The sequence below is a fragment of the Sapajus apella genome, unplaced genomic scaffold (assembly GCF_009761245.1).
Source record: "Sapajus apella isolate SASKATOON/1434 unplaced genomic scaffold, GSC_monkey_1.0 scaffold41, whole genome shotgun sequence".
Classification (NCBI taxonomy): Eukaryota; Metazoa; Chordata; class Mammalia; order Primates; family Cebidae; genus Sapajus; species Sapajus apella.
In genome coordinates, this window is record NW_022436981.1 from 13,302,028 (window position 1) to 13,322,060 (window position 20,033).

The 20,033-nt window shown below is 33.6% G+C and overlaps 1 protein-coding gene across 1 annotated transcript in view; it reads right to left on the reverse strand.

The window, feature by feature from the left end:
• BMP5 (bone morphogenetic protein 5) overlaps positions 1-20,033 on the reverse strand; it is a 133,620-nt gene that overhangs the window by 32,521 nt on the left and 81,066 nt on the right. The window contains exon 3 of the mRNA XM_032299749.1: positions 10,012-10,160. Within this exon, the coding sequence (XP_032155640.1) occupies positions 10,012-10,160 (149 nt within the window). The remainder of the gene's footprint in view (positions 1-10,011; positions 10,161-20,033) is intronic.

Genomic DNA, 20,033 nt, shown 5'->3' on the forward strand with positions numbered 1-20,033 from the left:
TGTTCTGAATTAGAGAAAATCAAAAACAGAAATACAGATGTAGCCAAGCACTTCAATATCCCTATTCGTTAAAAGAAACCTTAAAAAATAGCAAAATATGTATTTCGCCAGGTAGTGAACCACAACTAACTCCTGTTTGTCACCGCTTACTTTAAATCAGTAATTTTAAAGCCTTTTTTTCATATACGTGTTTTAGTTGTGATGCTAAACTTTGGATAAGCAAACTTTGTTAACCATATGGCTCTCATTCAAATATAAACAAACTAAATCAAAACAAAACCTAAGACTTCTGAATTAAGTTACGGTGATCCACCAATGTATGTTAAGATGTTCAAATCTGCAGTTCTCCACTTACAAATGTTACCTGCTTTGGGACTTAAAGAGAACTGTTGTTTCTTAGTACCTGGATTATGCCAAACGCTTCACATATTATTCTTTGTAAAATTTTTACTGCCATACAATTATTTTAAGAGGACATAATAAAGAGATGCAAGTCTTCAAAGGAAAAAAATGCTAGTTTTAAAATATTTATAAAATGGACATGATAAAAACAGCAGAATTTAGTCTTTCAGTTTATTATTGAATATATTCTATAATCAATATCTATTTATAAAGAAACATTATTTTCTGCTTAGAAATTATATAAGACTAAACTAAGAAGAGGGGGTTCATTAGCAAGTTTTAAATAAAGAAATTTGACTAAATTTAATTACATGTTAAAGTGAATGGCAGAAAAGTTTGTTTTTCTCCTTTCCAATTTGTTAATTTATCAATATAACTATAATTGCATAAAGGGACAAAGAAAATATTGAAGCGGTTAATTTAGAAAATAAAAAATATGGCAGAATTACTATTACATTTTGTGGGCCAGATCACAATTAAACTCCAGCCAGAAAATATAAAAACCCAAAAATAATTCCCAACAGCTACAGCATAAAGTTCAATGCTGTTTCATAGTAATCATTTTTAATAACAGTGTTTTATTTGGAAATTATAAAAATAAAGTTATATTTTAGTTCAGAATTTATAAAGGATGTATGTAATTTATAAGAGTCAGCGTATCACAGGCTGGCTCTGCAAATAAATCATTTTTAGATTTATTCCTATGCTAATTTTTCTCATTTACAAAATAGGTTAAGAAGTAGGCATTTCATTTAAAGAGCTTAGCAAAATGCCTAACCCTGAGTAAGCTCTCAGCAATGTTAGTTTCCACTAATGTTATTAATATAATTTCAGTTGTCTATTTCAGTTGTCTATCATAGAAAATGCCTGGTTTAAATACTTACTGAAAATCAATTAAAGATACACCTAGAAAGTTAAACCTGGAATAACCATGTAAAATTCAAAAATACTAAATATTAGCACAAAAAAAATTGATATTGGCAAAAGATATTGCTGAAATCAGCATATAAAAAAGTGGATGTTTTTGTAGATAGAAAATAAGTTTTACTAAGAATTAGTTTGAAAATACATGGAGTATATTTTATGAAAATGCTGTGTGGCTATTAGGAGAATTAATGAGATCTTTTGTTGAACAAAGTAGAAATTTAACAGTGATCCATTATTTATGTTCAGTTACTCCTGCCATGAAAGACATATTAATGATTTTGCTCATTTTTATACAGTGGGCAAATGACAAAAAACTAAAGCATACAAGAAAGATTTATGTTCTCTGCATATTTATTTTTAGTAGAAATCTAGTCATTTTTAGTATAAATGTCCAGGAATTCTTAATGGACACTTTTGGTAAACATTCACATTAAAATGAACAACACAGTTATTTCTCTAACTCATCTTTTAAATATTTCTTGATTTCAGGCAAAAAAAATATGATTTTCAGAAACATGTTTCGAGGTTCTGAAATTTGATGGAAATTTGATAGAAGTCATTCTAAAATGTTCTGGAAAAATTGTGACTGGGTTTTATGTTTTGCTATGATACTAAAACATTTAGTATGGCACTTAAGAAAATACAATCCTGCCAAATGTGGTAAGAAGAGCTCTCTAGTAAACTTAATAATTAGAGATATTCAACTATGAATTTATATTTGATTCCTGACGGAATTCCTTGAGAATGTATATGCCTGGGTTTTCCATGTCTACACACACACACATACACACACATGCACAAAGAAAAACATGTCTACCTTTCTGGTTTCTCTTTACCAGTTACTCCATCGCTGGCTTTATACAATATCTTAAGTTGGGGTTTGAATGTAACTATTTAATACCATCTTTCTCTAAGACAATACATTTCCATTCATTGTACCCTCTCTACATACAGTATATTTGTATATATGAATATAATGCTTAAAGTATAAATATATGCTGAAAGATTACAAATGGCTTACCATTATATGATGCGGCAAGGTTGTAAGTTACTCTAGAAATTACCCGAAACTTTATCTTATGCAATATAATTCCTAGACAAGAAGTCAGCTAAATGGTGACTTCTTGAAGTCATGTAGGGCTTATTCCTCACAGAACAAATAATTTATGGCCATTAACTTCTATTATTCAGGCTTTTTTTTTTTCTTTTGTAAAGTGCCTTCAGTTTGCTTTTTATGCACATTGATTTAACTTCTGGACCATAGAGAAAAAGTTCAATTTTATTTATTAATTTCCTTTCTTCAAGTACTCGAAGATAACTATTCTTCCACTATCCTCCTAATATATTCTTAAATATTAATCCAGAAGTCAATATCTAATTATCCTTAAACATTACACAGTACATAAAGAACTACTTATTTATAACAATATTTATCTACAACAAATCATGAGCATATGTTCTTTTTTCCTTTCAGAACCTCTAGCAAGATAAGTGATTGTTTCAGTTTCTTAGATGTAGACAGTCTCTCATTTATTTATTTAAAACCAATTGTCATCACCATAAATTCAGCAAAAGGGGAGCCATATGGTTTTATGAACAAAAATGACTTAATTACTGAAAAAGATAAGATTCAGATAACAGAAGGAAATATTATCAAATCTTAGAATGTTTAAAAGATCCACAGATAAGTGGACATAATTCAACTTTTTGAACTTAGATAAATAATAATGAGAAACTGTAGTCAAAACAGCAGGAGAAAAAGAAAAATATCACCCTTGATCTCAGAATTTCTTCTGCTACTTATTAGCACTGTCAGCTGATATTCAGATTACCCAGCCATATAGATCATCTAACCTTTGACACAGATAAATTAAACCTCTGACAACACAGAGGCTTAATTTGGAGCTCTTTCCCTGAGGTAAAAATGACTGTCTTAGGGATATGAAGAATAACACAACAATCTTAGCCGGATACTTCCATTTAAAGTAGCAGATTCTAGGACTTACTAAATCTAAGTAGATATTAAAAACTCTGCATTTCTCACGCAAATACACTTCAATTTTATAAACTAAAAAGAATATTCGGTTGTAACTTACACATTTGTTTAATATATAATCACGTGAGGACTTTAGATACTGGAATATAAGTTTCTAATTAGGAATATACTGCTATTCAAAAGATGTGGCAATTTTGGAAAAACTGATTTTAACAGAATACATTTTGGAGCTATTACTGGATATTTTAATTTGGAAAATAAATGTTATCAGTATGTTAAATTACTGTGCATGTAGGAATAAAAAAACAACCCAAGGTTGTAGAAAACGATGAATCCTGTTCCTTGTTAACATACTTTAGCATTTGTCAACTATTGGGAATGAACAACAACAAAAAATAATCACAGGTTAAAAAATAGAGGATATAGCAATGCCCTGGGTAATAAAACGTAAAATTACCCACTGTCAAGTTAATTGTCCAGATTAAAAGAAAGACTTCACTTGAAGTTTGCAGACTAATATTGCTGAAAATAAAAGAGGATTAAAATGTTGGTACTTTAAAAAATCTCTCATTTTCTAAAATCTAAATGTCAAAATCTAAAATCTCAGCTTTCCGATCATATTCTGGGAAATACGGTTATATAGTGGAGATTTTTATGTGGCTTGCCATAAACTTCAACACAACATGTAGCAGGAACCATTGGACCCACTTTTTACCAAATACGACTAAACTTTATTTGATCTTGTGTTCTGTGAACATTAAAATCCTGTTTGTAATTCCTTTATTTTTGTAAAAATCCATTTTACTGTTTAATGCTTACTAATAGGTTTACTAAATCAAATACTAGTAATTTGTACTGAGGTATTTTTAAGTGAGTTTTTTTATGGTATTGTAGGCCAGGATTTAATAAATTAACCCCATATATAGTCTTACTGAGTTACAAGAAGCTTGTTTCCCTTATTTTCATTGATGCGATTAGTAATCTCCAAAAACATGTTATTTGTCTAAGAACAAAATAGATCTCAAAAAATTACCATATTAAGTACTAATAATGTAATATTCTATGGCAGCTATGAATATAAGCATCAATCATTGGTTGATGCCAGCTAATATAAGCATCAGCTGATCTGACACGTCTGAGTGTTCATTTCTATTGATTTCATACCCTAGATTGAAACAGGTTAAATTTTCTTATAATTATTTTATCAACCAGTGTTATTAAACATGAGCCTAATAACATAACTGCCTATATACTCTGCTGTCAACTCAAAGTTTCAGAATGTATAACAATCTGATCTTTTCCCTGTGGACTATCATTTGTGAGTTTATCTAAAATTTATTTAAATCATCGGTAAAACCTCCGCAGTAAAAGAGCTAGTCCCAAGTTAAAAAAGTGATAACCAGAGCTAATGTAAGTGAAAAGTCTGTGCAACCTCTAGTCCAAGTCATCAACAGAACTTTATTACTGCCCTGCCATGTGCTAGGTTTGCCAGGTACTATTATGTAATACAACCTCACATTCCTTATAAGGTAATTACTATCACACTCGTTGATGCAATGGCTAAAATGGGAAATATTTTATCAGAACCCAGATTTTAATCTAGTTTTTCTAATGATTTCTTTTTAAAATTTTTATTTCCAGAATGTAGCTATCTGTTCATTTATCCTCCTCATTTAAATTAAATATCAAAGCTTCAAATTCTAAGTTGCCATAAGCAATAAGTTTCTAAGTTTTACATTTAAGTATCAGTTATAATTAAATTTAATTTGACAGTTTAATACCTCTGAGCTCTTTTTTTTCTTGATTTGGGTGCAAAATTTAGTGAGACTTTAAACTCTCTGACTTTAACCCGAAGTTTTACCTTGATGTGGTTGAAAATTATGCTATGATTTTGTTTTCAAAATGGCCTTTGCAGTCCTACTTCTAAAAAATAACCTTATAATGTGTCTTGGACACTAAACAGCTCTCTGACAAAACAATATTTTGATGAGTTGAATACCAATGAATCAGAAACATACGGATTGAATTTTTCTCAATGTATAAGCAAGTTTGAATAGAAAGAAAAAAAGTCACTGGCAAAATTCATTCTGGGCATTGCCAAACCAAAAATGTCTGAAAATATAGGGCTTTTTAAAAGACATTCTAATGAACCCAAAAATACTATCTTTGTTTTTCCGTCTCTAAATTATTCTATAATCCCAAGTTTGAAAAAAAAAAAAAAAAAAAGAATCTACTTGGAAGACTTAAACTACATAAAATATAAAACAATGCAAAATTAAAGTGTTTTGGGGGAGAACTCAGGTCTTTAAATTTAGATTAAATTGCTATCAGTGTGATAAAATGTGTGCATATGTATGCAGGAAAAATCATTACTGCAGACTTATTAGCAATGTTAATAAAGACCTAGTATGTCACTTAATTAATGTATCACTATAATGTAGGGAACTGGAAATCTTACAATAATTTAGGACAGATTTAAGCCTACTCATTTGCTATTAAAAACACAAATAGAATTTATATTATCATAGAGGTTTGTTAACCACAATGAGAGAATGCTTGAGAACTTGGAAACCAATTTTGTAAAATTGGATATAAAATCTTGTCTGGAATCTCTAAATTTTGCCATTAAGAAGCAGCAACTGATTTTTTTCATTTGCTTGTTCATATGTTTGCATTATTTTGCTGAAACAAACATATGGAGCTCTGAGAATTACCTATTCAGCATGAAAAAATAATAAAATATTCTTGAACTCTCTTGCCAAATCTATTGCAGTTCATTTCTCAAATTTCTAAAAAGAGTATTTCATAAACTGACATAATTTCCACAGGCTCGCTGAGGAATCAAAATGCTACTTTTGATTTCAGCAGCCTTTTGTTTCCCAAAATACATTTAGACCTTTTTCATACTTTTTCTTCACAGCGGCATGCTAAACAAAATTTAATAATACACATCACTGACTTTCTCCTCTCCTTATGATTTAAACTACTTAACTACTGTACTGTGGTTTGCTCTACAAAAGTCTGCTCCTATGTTACATCAGACTGGTTTAGTTACTAATAATCTAAAACTTACAGTTCGGAATGTCTTCTTAAGAGGAACATGTCCAGTGGCAAGTGATCTCCAAGAGGCTTTTAATCACAAACTCAGTTACCATTTAAGATATTTTCAATACCTACGACCTGCATCGAGCCACACACTGAGGGTACAAGTGTGAATGAATGATACATGTCCTATGACTTCATGAAACTGACATTCATTCGAACCTATAATCACAGTGGTGTTACTGTGATTAATGTTTAGTTCTTTTTATGACTAACAATCAATCTACAAGAGAATATTACATTTAGTTTAGATTTCGTATTCTTTACATGATTTGTTTATGGATTACTTGCCTAATAGCATCTGCAATCATATTTTATACGTGAAAGTTTTATGACCAATTCTGGGCTATTAAATTTTTCCACCATATACCATGCCATTTTGCCATGCTGTGCATTTACTTACCTTTTCCTCATCCGGGAATGAATTACCCTGTCCTCATCATCACTTCCTACACTTCCACGACTTCCCTTCCTCTTCATCTCTATTTCTGAGAATCCTAGCTGCTGATCCAGTTTAAAGACCACCTCTACCGTGGTTCCCTTGGCCCCGTCCCAGGTGTCTTTAGCCATGTATGTTCTGCTTCCCCATGGTGTCTTTTTTGTCGCACTATTTTTTAGTATTAGGGCAGTTTAGTCTAAAATCAGCTACCTATATCTTCCTCTTAGGTGATACGCTTTTGTAACCTGCTGTCTTGCCTGCACAGATACTCAATAATTGTGCATTGGACAAATGGATAAATAATAGTCTACAAATGAACTTGAAAGAAGACTTTCCTATCATCCTTTCATGATTTTCAATTCCTTATGCTTAGAAGAAAACATTCAGAATATATTATTGAAAATAAAAGATGGTCTGTCTGCTCTGAAGCAGTGTCACATTGAGAACACCAGCAGTGGTAATGAGTGAAGCTGTGATAAGCTGAAGCGTCTGGTTATTCATATTTATAAGGAAATGTCATATGTATGTTCTTCAAGAGGTTGCAGTTAATAAAATTAAGGTGCCAGGAGAATCAATTACTTTCCCAAGGCCATATCTGCTCCACGTCTGGTTAAAATATGTTTTAAGTATTGCTTAAAAGCAAAAAGCCAGCTAGCCTAGGATATTTAACCATTTTAAAATTCTCCTTATTAGACAATATCAGAGAGATAAATAAAAGCAACAGAAGACTGTGTATCCCAAACTTAACTCTTAAATATAGAATTTGGAACCCTTTTAAAGGAGTAAAACATTAGTTTAGGATAAATAAAACACTAGTAATTTAAGTAAAATTACCCATGCAATATAGAGAAAATCAGAGAGAAAGGGAAAGTTAAAATACAGAGTAGTTCTCAGAAAGAAAAAGATAAATTGAAAACCACATTGAAGTTTAATTATGGAAATAGTAAAGGAAAGAGAACCAATACAAGAAAAGAGAAGAGCAGGAAAAAAACAAAAAGGGAAACTTTAGAAAATCCACATGGGGCATGAGGGAAGATGGAAATTAAAAGGAAACACGCTGATCATATTTCATAGATTTCTTGATTTGTTTAGATAGACATTTCAAGCATATCCCCAAAGAGAAGAGTGGGAGAAGCACATACCACTAATTTAATTATTCTTGTTTGGCCCACATACCAGGGAAGGAAGGATTGGCTTACCTCCCCAGTACCGATTTCCCAGTCACATTTCTGACCATAAATGCTCAGTAGCTTCACATTGTAAGAATTCTTGGAAGATTATTTAAATGTGTGCTTTTCTCAGTCTACATTTATAATGCTTGAACTCGGGGGACCCTTTAATGATAATCTTAAAGCCATAACTGTACTCTAACCTATAATCCAGAATACGTAAATTGTTTATAAAAATTCAGCATCATAATTAAAATATAAGAAAAAATCTGGATTTGAGGGCAGAGGAAAGATCGGAAACTTTGTAACACTTTCAGTAAGAACTTTCTTTTTCTAGATCAAGATTTGAGGTCCATAAAACATTCATTAGACTAACCCTTTAAAATGTTCGATTTGTGTGTGAACTTGATTACATATACACAGTCTTTGCAGTCACAGCATCGGTTTTGGTACTATCCACAGGCTGTGAAACTGGCTACAGGTAAAAGAATGCAATGATGAAGTCTTCAGTATTTATACTAAATTTCCTTGAAAAAGATTCAAGACAAACACAACTTTTACTTACCTCTGTGGTTTGTTAAACAAGACTTTTGTGTAACACAGCAAGGAAAAATGAGGGAGGCAGACTGTAGGCCTAATGTTTTTCTTGTATTATCTGTGATAACTAGAAGAAGTGAACCTTGAATAAAATACTTCCTCTTATTATTTTTTTTTTAGTTATCCTCCCTGTCGCTGGCAGCAACATTTTTAGGGTAGAGAATAAGTGCATAATGTTTATCTCCATTATTTTTTTATATTTAATATTAAACATTAAATTCTTAAATCTAGCACACCATTAAATTATGTTTTATCCTCCTATCATGACAAATATAATTTTAAATGACCTGCAATTCTAGATTTTAATACAGAGTGTTAGAACTTTGATCAAAGAGCAACAAAGTTCTGAACATATAGGCCTTGGCTTCCGGAGCCCTCTAAGTAAATATGTCAATGTCCCTATCACCACAGCCTGCAAATTCTGTTCCATGTATATGAATTGCCTGCCTCACAACTTCTTCCCCTAATCACATCTTTGTATTTTAGATTATAGGTCAAATCTAGCCACTGTCCTATGTTCACAGATCCACTGAACTCCTCAGTGTGCTGTGATAAAACGCATTCACCAATATTACTGTGTTACTACTACCTCGTGCATCACTCAGATTCAAATCTCATAAAGCTATCTGCATTTGCTCACTTGTGTATCTCTAGAATCTAGCCAAATGCACAGCATTTAGTAGGTGCCCAATAAATAGTTATGAACATAAGTATTTATTTCTTAAAAGAGAAGATTTCCTGCAGACCCTTCCACAGGTAATTCTGGAGCAGTCGTCCTTGATCAACAATTGCAATGTGTAAAGAACGAACTTGGTATTATTTTCTGCAATTTTTTGTGATTCATTCCATCCCCATCCTCTTTCACTTGGTATTATTGATAGCTCCTTTACTTTCCCAGTGTCTTTTTTGATCCACATTTATCATTGTTTTAGTTGAGCTTTAAGATATAATTTACATATAAAAATATTCATTCTTCTTTGATGTACAGTTCTATAAATTTTTATAAATTATATAGTTGTGTAAATCACCACTACAATCAAGATATAGATCCATATCACTTTATTTATGTCTTTCTTTTGGCGTTGTTACGTTAGAGTAGTGCTACTCACTTACATATACATGTCTTCAACACTAGACTAAAAATTCCTTAAGAGCAGTAGCAGAACCTACTTCTTCTCTACCTTCCACCCTAGGGCCTGACAATAAATGTATTGGATAGATGTGTTCTAAATTAGCTAAAATAGTATTGCATTATCTTATGAAATGTGCCACTTTGGACATCATAAATATAAAACATATATTGGTTATACTGCACAAAAAAACAACTCTCAATGTGTCAAAACAAGCTTCACAAAAAATATATAAAAATCAGTGCTTACCATCCCCTGTTTCTGCACAGAGCTGTAAGCCCAAATTGTTCTGTGGATTAATCACCCAATGATTGCTGGTCACAGTGATATCAAAGACAAGCCAACCCACATCTAAAGCTTGGGCCGTTCTTGTGTCTATCAAGAACAGATCTGCATCCCTAAAAAGGAAAGGAACAACAAAAAAAGTTAAAAGTTTAAACGAAGATCATTATTTCCTAGACTTAAGGGAAAACATTACAAAAGCAGTCTGTAAAATAACAGGAGTTAAAGAACAAGGGGAACAAGTGACCCAAGTGATGAGTAATAAGATGCAAATCCCTTTGTTACTAGGCTCCCAACCAAACCTGGTACAGATTAGTAATCACTATCTGAAAGTAATTCCCATTTTCCTGCTTTTCATTGGCCTTTACAAACTGATGTAGTGCTTTTAATTTGATTCCTGGTCATCAGTGTTCCTGGTAACTCCCATCTATAAGTAGTCCTCAAAACAAAAAATTAGACTGAATAGAGACAAATGAAAGTAACTGTTCCAGCTTAGATGAATGCGAAGTCTCAAATGAATGGAACACAGGCAGGATGTAATGTGCTCATCTGTTTTTGAAAGAGTTTCCTAATATTTTTCCTTCTTTTATTATATAATTATTTTATGGATACCAAACACCAAGAGAGGATTACAGAGTGCACCACTGGGTTAGGGGATAAATCCCATGAGTTAACTGGCACAATCTACAAGGACTTGTGTTAATATCTTCTGCAAGTGTAAGTTCCCTCAGGACAGTAATGGCTATGAATATGAACTTACATATTTTAGAATAATCTGTAGTGTTTCTGTTATTAACATTTATACTTGGATTTTTGAATCTTAATTTTAGCATATTTATAAATGTGTAAATATTTGTTGAATTATGGAGAATAATTTATTATTCCCTTATTACAGGCAGTCTCTGAGCTAAAGATACCTATTTCTGACATTTAATCTTTACAGCAGCTCCTTCGTATTGATAAAATTCAGGGTCTGATAAGTTAAGTGTAAAATATTGTATCTCCCTCAAGGTAGAGTTAAAATAACACTATTATGCATTTTATAACCTTAGATATAGTATTGAATCTATTTGAGAGCATATTATTGACCTAGAAAAAATATAGCTATTCATAAGCTATGTTAAATACTATTTTACTGAATTTTCTGTCTCTATACATCATAGAAGTCACTTAAAGCATGGTTTAGAAAATGTAAAAAACTTTTTTTTCTTTTTTTTTTTTTTTTGATCTACCCAGCTCAGCCTCCCAAAGTGCTGGGATAACAGGCATGAGCCATTGTGCCTGGCCTGAAATGTCATTTTTAAGCTTAGTGTCTAATGACAATATTTTGTGTTGTTTTGCTGATTTAATAAATGAAGCCACGTAGTGACATGAAATAGTGGTTTAGTAACCCCTTGTCTACTCCTGAAAGCTGAAGGCTGAGGAAGGACACGCACATTCCTTCACAGGCTTCACATGAAAACTTCCCCGTCTTGTAGGACTTACAAGGCCGACTTGGATGTCCAAATGGATGGTACATTCCAGGTGGAAGGTTGCAGATCATAGGGAATAGTGTCACCACCTTTGTTGTTGTGAAAACTTTTTATAAATCATACATTTTTTAGAATACTCTAAAATTTAAAATGGAACCATTTTAACAAAAATGAAGTTTAAAAATGTGTCAGTATCATAAAAACTACATCTTTGTTTTCTAACTTGATTTGTACTTTTTACTATTCATCTGGAGAAATTCAAACAAATGTAATATAATTAAATCATCTAAATGCCCTAATACAAACTATGAATGTTTTATTCTCTTTTTACAATTAGTTATAGTGTTTACCAAAGGAAAGTTTGAAACACTTTTTTCATATCTGATATAGTACTCTGTTTTAGATACTACAGACATAGGACAAGCATATAGTACAAAGCAATAACAAGATTCCTTTTGTTCTCACTAGAATTTGTAGAACACTTTATAGTCCCACTGTGATAGCGTGTCAGTTCAATTCTTCCTCTTCCACCTAAATTGAAAAATTCTCCAAATAAGCAGACAGGAAAATGAGAATTGTCTTAAGTTTTGAGATATTTGGTGAATATCTCTGAGACCTTAATCTTAGAATTAACTCATTTACACTGTTCACTTCTTAAACAGGAGCAGTCACCCTGTACCTTGGGAAAAACTTGAATGCTACACTGATTTCAGGTCTGCTTTCATTTGAAATATGGCAAAAATGTCCTAATCAATTCTGCAAGGCTCATAATGCCATCCCTTGGCACGATATTAATCAAGATATGAAAAACAAAAAAGAACAGGAGATAAATTTTCAGAAGCAAAATTAACGTATTTCTTTAGGTAGTCATTTAGTAATATTTTACATTATTTTTAAATTGTACTATCTCTTCAGGAAAAAAAAAAAAATCCCCAAACTCTCCACGTTCAAGTCCCGAAACTTTCCAGCATGTCTATGAAGGAAACAGTTCCAGTTTTAATGTACATATTTAGAAAAAGCATCAAATATGGCCTAAATATCCAAATTTCAGTGATGCAAACTGCAATTCATTGGAAAGTAAATCTAGGAAGATGAAGTGGTATGGTCTAAAAATAGCCATGTCTTTCTAGTTCACCACTGAAAAGTGATGAAAGTTCAATTGATTTCATAAGTGCCAGTTTCCTATTAATGGTCAAAGCTATTTCACCTTTGACAAATTATTTAATTTCTCCTTTCTCCTTTTATATAAGAAACTCATCTGCATTACCTATAGACAAAAGAATAGGCTTAAGGGGAATCAAGACTATGACTAATAAACACAGAGGTAATAATTCTGTAAATCCTACTTATATAGCCCCTTTCACAGCAGTTTTTTAAAAACAAGTCCTCCCACCCCATTCTGTAGAATTTCTTTTGAAGTGTAAAACTTCTCCACTAAAATACGGTATTTATACTACTGGGGATAGCAAAATATCCTAAGTATTTCCCATGAACAGTATAAAACAAACTTGTTAAAGCTGTCCTGCCTCACAAGTTTTACCTGACTTTTTTAAAGAAATTCTTAAAATATACAACAAAAGAACATTTTAAATAGCAATGGATTGAGGAACAGTGCAATAGAGAGAATACATACATGCAAAAAAATATATTTATTTGTAGCAGAAATAATTCCATAAATCCTTTAAGTAAGGTGCAGTTACAATACTGAAAATTAAAGCCTACATTATAGTAAAGGAAAGCCCGTTTACATGAATGTACATAAGCAAATATTTCAAAATGGCATTTGTGATGGTTTCATAAGACTGTTATGACAAAACACCAAACTAGGGTTTGCAACTGCTTTTCTCTCATTTCTGGAGGCTAGAATTCCAAAATCAAGGTGCCAGTAGGGTCAGTTCTTTCTGAAGCCAGAGGAAAAGATCTGTTCCAGGCTCTCTCCTTGACTTGCAGATTGTTGTCTTCTCCCTGTACTGCTTCATATCATCTTCCCTCCTATGCATGTCTTTGTGTCTAAATTTCCCCTTTTCTTAAGGACACCAGTCATATTGGGTTAGGATTCATTCTACTGACCTCACTTTAGGTGAGTTGCCTTTGCAAAGATCCTATGTCCAAATAAGGTCATATTCTGAGTTATTGGAGGCTAAGAATTCAACATATGGGTGAGAGGGCACAATTCACCTCATAATACTATTTAAAAGCGTTTTTTTTTTTTAAGGCAAGAAGGTAAATATTCCCAGATGTGAATAATCTGTCTTTATTGACAATATAGCACTTATCAAGATTGAAAAGTTTTCAAAAACAAATATGTGAAAGTAAATTTATATTAATAGAAATCACAATGACTAAAATTTGTATTTTTCTTTATCAGAAAAAATTTCCATGTTCATCTTAAGTATGATACAGGTCAGCATGATAATTTCCTATGTAGTTAATAAAGTCAGCATGTCATTGTTAAATACAGGGTAATGTTTAACAGATAACGTTAGATTTGTAGTATCAGATAAACTTATCAGATATGAAATATTTAGGAATATTAAGTATAGCTATTCAAGGTGAATAATATGTAATATATACATATATTTATGGTCAATACAAATACATTTGAGCAGATCTGACTCATCATGACCAGAAGTTTAAACCTGTCTAGTTATGCGTTGGTTATTGGTGTGTTCGTGTGTACTTACTTGCATGAGTGCCTTTTATTTTAGTGAAAGAAGAAAGAGTTCTGCATACATGCATTGAGAATCTTAAAATACCAGAAAGATAGACACTTCACTAAAGACTAAGCAGCAGGAGCCAAAATTCAGCAAAATTTAAGTTACTACTATTAGCATAACTCTTCCGAAAATGCTGATTGGTGGAATGAGAAAATTGAGGCTACATAGCTAAGAAATTTATCATCTTTTTATCAATATCGATGTAGCACTATAAAGGTTTCGAGATCAGACAGAGCTTGAACAATTAAGGAATTCCTCAGCCTCAGTTTCCCTGTATATAAAAATGGTACGATAATCCCTGCCTTAATAGGCTTTATCAAGATCAAGTGCAATACTATGAATATCTATCTGTTTTAGAGGTAAATTACACTTAAATCTGGAATCTTGTATACGGTCTGCCATACTACAAATGTCTCAAATTGCTTCATTTTGACCTGTGAGGTTTGGGAAAGTATTGTCTAGGGAGGCACATTACTTTCGAATGATCTCAGCAATTGTTAATTTGGTATTCTGATAGATGGCTGCTAGAATTGGTTATAAGAAGAGGGAAGAAGAAACAGAGGAGCAGGAGGAGGAGGTAGAGAAAAGAAGGCACAAAGAAATTTTAAAAGTATTTCAGAGAATGTTGTCTGAAAAATTCAACTATTGGCTCTCTTTATAAGTGTACCTGTGGAGGACAAAGAGACTCATTTTGAAAGCTAATCGACTCTATTGGCTTAGGATTAACTTCTGTTCTGGGAAAGCCTCTAAAATTTCCTTTTATTTTCCTTGTTTATGAGCAGGTACTTACCATAAATTCTGCCTTTAGGCCAAACAAACCTTAATGTTATCATGCAGTTTTCCAACAGTTCCCATTGGAACCATCCTTTCTCCCCTGTAGTCTGTAAGCCCAAGTTCTGAGGCAGTGGTGTAGGAATCCACCATCTCAACTTGCTGCTAACCAGGACACAGGCATGGCTTCTGTTCATTAAGTCCCTAATACATATTTGTTCCAAGGAAACTGGTTTTGTCAGCCTCTCACATTACTGGGACTGCAGGGTAAGTTTGCACAGACCTCTCTACAGGGAACACAGGGAAACATCACTCTTTTAAAAGGCACTTTAAAAAGCACTTATATAACACCCTTTCCTTAAATAAGAATAGAGTCAGAGGTTGCACTGTGAATATAACATTTGTCCATTTAAATAAATGCAAAAAAAAAAAACAACCAACACACATACACACACCCCACCTGTGGATTCCTGTACTTTTGATAGCATAGTATTTTCAATGACAGTATCATATACAAATCCAAGAAAAAGCTACTTTTCAAACAACATAGATGGATCTGAAGATGATATTCACATTGTAATACATGACTAAAATTGATTCTAGTGATAAAGACATGTCAAAGATGCATGAGACAAGTTTGAAGAAAAAGCTATTATATGTATGTTTTGTGAGTGAAACAAGGAATACTATATTATTTCATATAACGTGATTTAATACGTATGCAAAACAAACTATTATAGTTTTGTCTATTTTAAGTGTATCCGTTATCTATGTTTATATAAAAATCCAAGTGTATAAAGATTCAAATTCTTCTAATTTGTTTGATCTTTTACTTGATAAAGGGGAAATGTAATTTTATATGATTATATCAGAAGAATGTGTTCTTCTTATAATTAGGTATATAAGGAATGCAAACAGCTCCAGTAGTACACCATGCATGTAGCATTGGAAATGTTAACCTTCTATTTTCTAGTCAAGTGAATAAATGGAGTCTTTTCATTATAAGACAGAAAAAAAAATTGACCAAGAATATTTGATGTGAAATTAGTAAGTCGGGGATTTTAACTCTGAACGTGACCAAAATCACAGAATACTAGAACTGAGTGAGATATAAATTACTGAGCCAAACTATGCTTTTCATAAGGCAATTTAGAGAGAAGTCAAGTAATTTTCCATGTTCACTTAGTCAACAGGAGGACCAGAACCTAGATTTCCATTTTCAGAACATTTTCTCTTATAAAATATCAGCTCTTCACTCCCAAACCATGGATCAGTTGCTTTCCTTATCTTGAAAGAAAGCGCTACTATTTGGACTAGAGCACTGAAAGGTTGATCTGAGCCACTAGCCTAAAACAAGATGGATAGAAACAACTAAGCAGTGACTTTAGCTATTTCACAAATCCATCTATTAATTAATTCATTCACTTTTTCAATTTAACATTGTTTTACTCTCCATGGTGGTTTTATACTGTATCAGTTCAACTAAGCTGCAACTACTGTGTACAGTTTGGCATTAGGGCTGGCTACAAAAGAAATTTGGGTAACATTTAGAAGGTGGCAGTGAAGCCGTACTCGTATTTATACTTAGAAGACTACTGTGTGATCGAGCATTATTGCAACTTAGACATACTGTGGAGATTTGCTGGTTCATCTTATTGGTATTAGGCATGCAGCTCCTTCAGACACCACGAATTCTCCTCATTCAGTTTCTCTGAATCCAGGGCAAGGCATCCATTTCCAAAAGGAAAAACTTGGTGGCTAGAAAGTCACCTGCATCATTGAAGTTGGAGACTTGGAGGTAGGTTCTACTTTGTCCTCATGGGTTCCAGATTATCTTCACAGGTTCAGTTTTGTCTTTGTTTTCCCCAGTGCATCTTTCTTTTCTGACTCTGACCTGTGGACCTTAAGCCCAGCTTCAGATGCATAGAAACAGACTTAAATAGACTGGCTGGCTCCAGGAATGCATAAGGTGAAATCTCTGTGGTAAATCTTTGCAGAAGCATTTCCCAGGAGGATAAAATCTCCACTTTGTGTTTGGCTAATTATATTGGACCACTTGCTTCAGTACCGGAAGGACAGTTCTTTGTTCTCTCTGGAAAAAGTGCTCTGGATATGAATCTGCCTTCTTTGTCCATGATGCTTCTTCTAAAATTTACCACACATGTACTTTCAGAATGCTTTATTCACTTATTCATGGAATTCCATACAGCATCACTTCTGATTAAAAAAAAAAATTGGCTCATGCTTATAGAAATCACTGGTCTTCCCACGTTTCCTATCAAAAGGATGGCCTTTTGAAGACTCAGTTATGCCACCAGTTCAGTACCAATATTTTATAAGGATGAACTGATCTCCTTAAGGAAGCTTTATATTATCTAAATCAGTTACCAATATAGGTAGGATGACAGTTTCTCTCATACGCAGATGTCTCATGGTCTGGAAATCAAGGGGTGGAAATGGAAATGGAAATGGAAATGGTTCCTCTCAACTCACTATACATGATTCAAGTAGCAAAATCTGTGCTGCTGACTCTCAAGACATTGGGATATGTTGGTCCCAAGCTCTTAGTTCCCAGTGGTACAACACTAACTCCAGTGTCCATATCAGTGGTTCTATTAAATTGGAAACTGAAACAGCTACCTGGCCACTTGGGCTCTTCATGCCAGTGAATCCAGAAGCCAGTAAGAAGTTACTATAGCATGTGAATCAATGATCCTAAATATCAAAGCGAAGTTGGATTACTACCACCACAATATGGGCAATGAGGAGTATGAATGGAGTACAAGAAATCACCTGGAACCCCACTTAGTGCTCTCTTGTCATATGACAAAAGTGAGTGGAAAATCAGTTCATTGCAGGCATTATTGCTAATGGCCCAGACACTTCAACAATGAATGTCTGATTTACCTTACTAGGTAAGGAAAAATGACCAGTGATGGTGCTTGTCAAAGCAAACAGAATATTGATTGCACACTAGAAGAAGGAAATTATAAATGTCAGCAGCAACCATGTGACTAAATACAGAAGTGACAATTGTAGTATTTCTTCCTTATTCTGATATTAATATATTAATTTTTTTATTAAATGAGTATTTTTGTGATTTAATGGCAAAAACCACAAGTACTTTTGCACCAACTTAATACATATTAAACAATTCTTTTTTTCCTCTTTTCTTCCCATCTACCTCCCATCTAGTATAAGTAGTGTTGATAGTAGCTAATCACGTATTTCAATATTGAAGTTACAGTACTTCAAAGGAGGAGTACGGCTCAGCTAGAAAAGGAATAAAAAACATTCAAAGACAGATTAAAGGGCAGAATTACATTGCTACTATGTTTTTTAGAAGTTATGAATGGTGCCAGGCACAGTGGCTAACACCTGTAATCCCAGTACTTTGGGAGGCCAAGGTGGGCAGATCACCTGAGGTCAGGAGTTCAAGACCAGCCCGGCCAACATGGCAAACCCCCTGTTTCTACTAAAAATACAAAAATTAGCTGGGTGTGGTGGTGGGCACCTGTAATCCCAGCTACTCAAGAGGCTGAGGCAGGAGAGTTGCTCAAACCTGAGAGGCAGAGCTTGCAGTGAGTTGAGGTTATGCCATTGCACTCCAGCCTGGGTGACAAGAGCGAAACTCCATCTCAAAAAAAAGAAAAAAAAATGTTACAAATGGTTATAAAAGGTGCGTACTAGTGACAAATTGACAAGGATGGACTGTTGCGGCTATGTATGCTGTCATATTAGGTTAAACAGAGATAACAAATCCCAGAATTCCCTTGGGAATTTGGGGCTGCTTTAAAGTTAGCTATCAGAGAAATTTGTATAAGACTTGGTAGTGGAATGGAAGCAGCAGCCAAGTTTATGATTGGATGATTGGTAAACTACCAGGCTTTTGTGCTGCTCGCATACATCGTCACTGATCTGCTAGCTCACCTTACTCTTGGAAGCACCTGGGCTTTTTCAGCCTCTACGTAATAACCACTCCATCAGCTTCTCCGAATCCCGTCCCACTACTCCTTTTGCAAGATCACCTCCTACAGCTTCTCTACATCCTAAGCAAAGGAGTTTGTGGAATTTATGGTGAAGCATACCAATCTCCCTGGCAGGCCATGCACGTCATTAAAGTTGGAACTCCCAAGGCATGAGAAAAACATGGGTTCCAATTTGTCCTTGGGGCTCCAGCGTATCCTGTAAAGTTCTAGTTCTTGTTCACTCCAATTCTATATCTATTTTTCTTCCCAGCTGCCTATGGGAAGCCAACTTTAGACCCAACCCAAGATGCAGAAGCAACAGCCTTACATGAGCTATTTAACCAGGTCTCATGATTGTAGAACGTCAAATCCCTATCATCTCTTGTGAATGTGATCTTATTTGGAAATATGTCTTGCAAATGTAATCAAGTTAAGTTGAGGTGAGCCATATTTCAATACAATTAGCATCCTTATGAAAAGAAGAGGAGAGACACAAAGATAGAGACACATAGAAGGAAGACAGTTACATGAAGATAGAGGAGACTAGAATTACAGTAGCTTCACACAGCCGAGGAACTTCTGGGCTACCAGAAGTTGAAAAAGGCAAGGAAGCATCAATCGTCCTCTAGAGGTTTTGGAGGGTGCCTGGCCTTACCACTAACTTGATTTGTGAAATCTAGACTTTAGAACTGTAAGAAAATAACTTCCTGTTGTATTAAGCCATCATAGTTTTTAGTTATCTGTTACGGCAATTCTAGGACACTAACACACTCCCCTGGTTAGGATATTTCACATATTAAATAGGAAATACTCCATAATATCAAATACTGAGGAAAATAAGAAGAAAGAAAATGTATCCATAAGATCTGGTAAAGAGGAGGCTGTTGGTAGATGACTAGTTGAGTTATGAAAAATTGCAGTGCATTGAGGGGTGAATGAAATATGCAAAAGAAAGGGAACTGAAAAAGTTTTAGATCTCTGAATATGGTATGATGTAGAAAGGACAAGGAGTGTGGAATTTGGGGGAATAGGTACAAACAGTCATGTAGAGGGATCTTTAA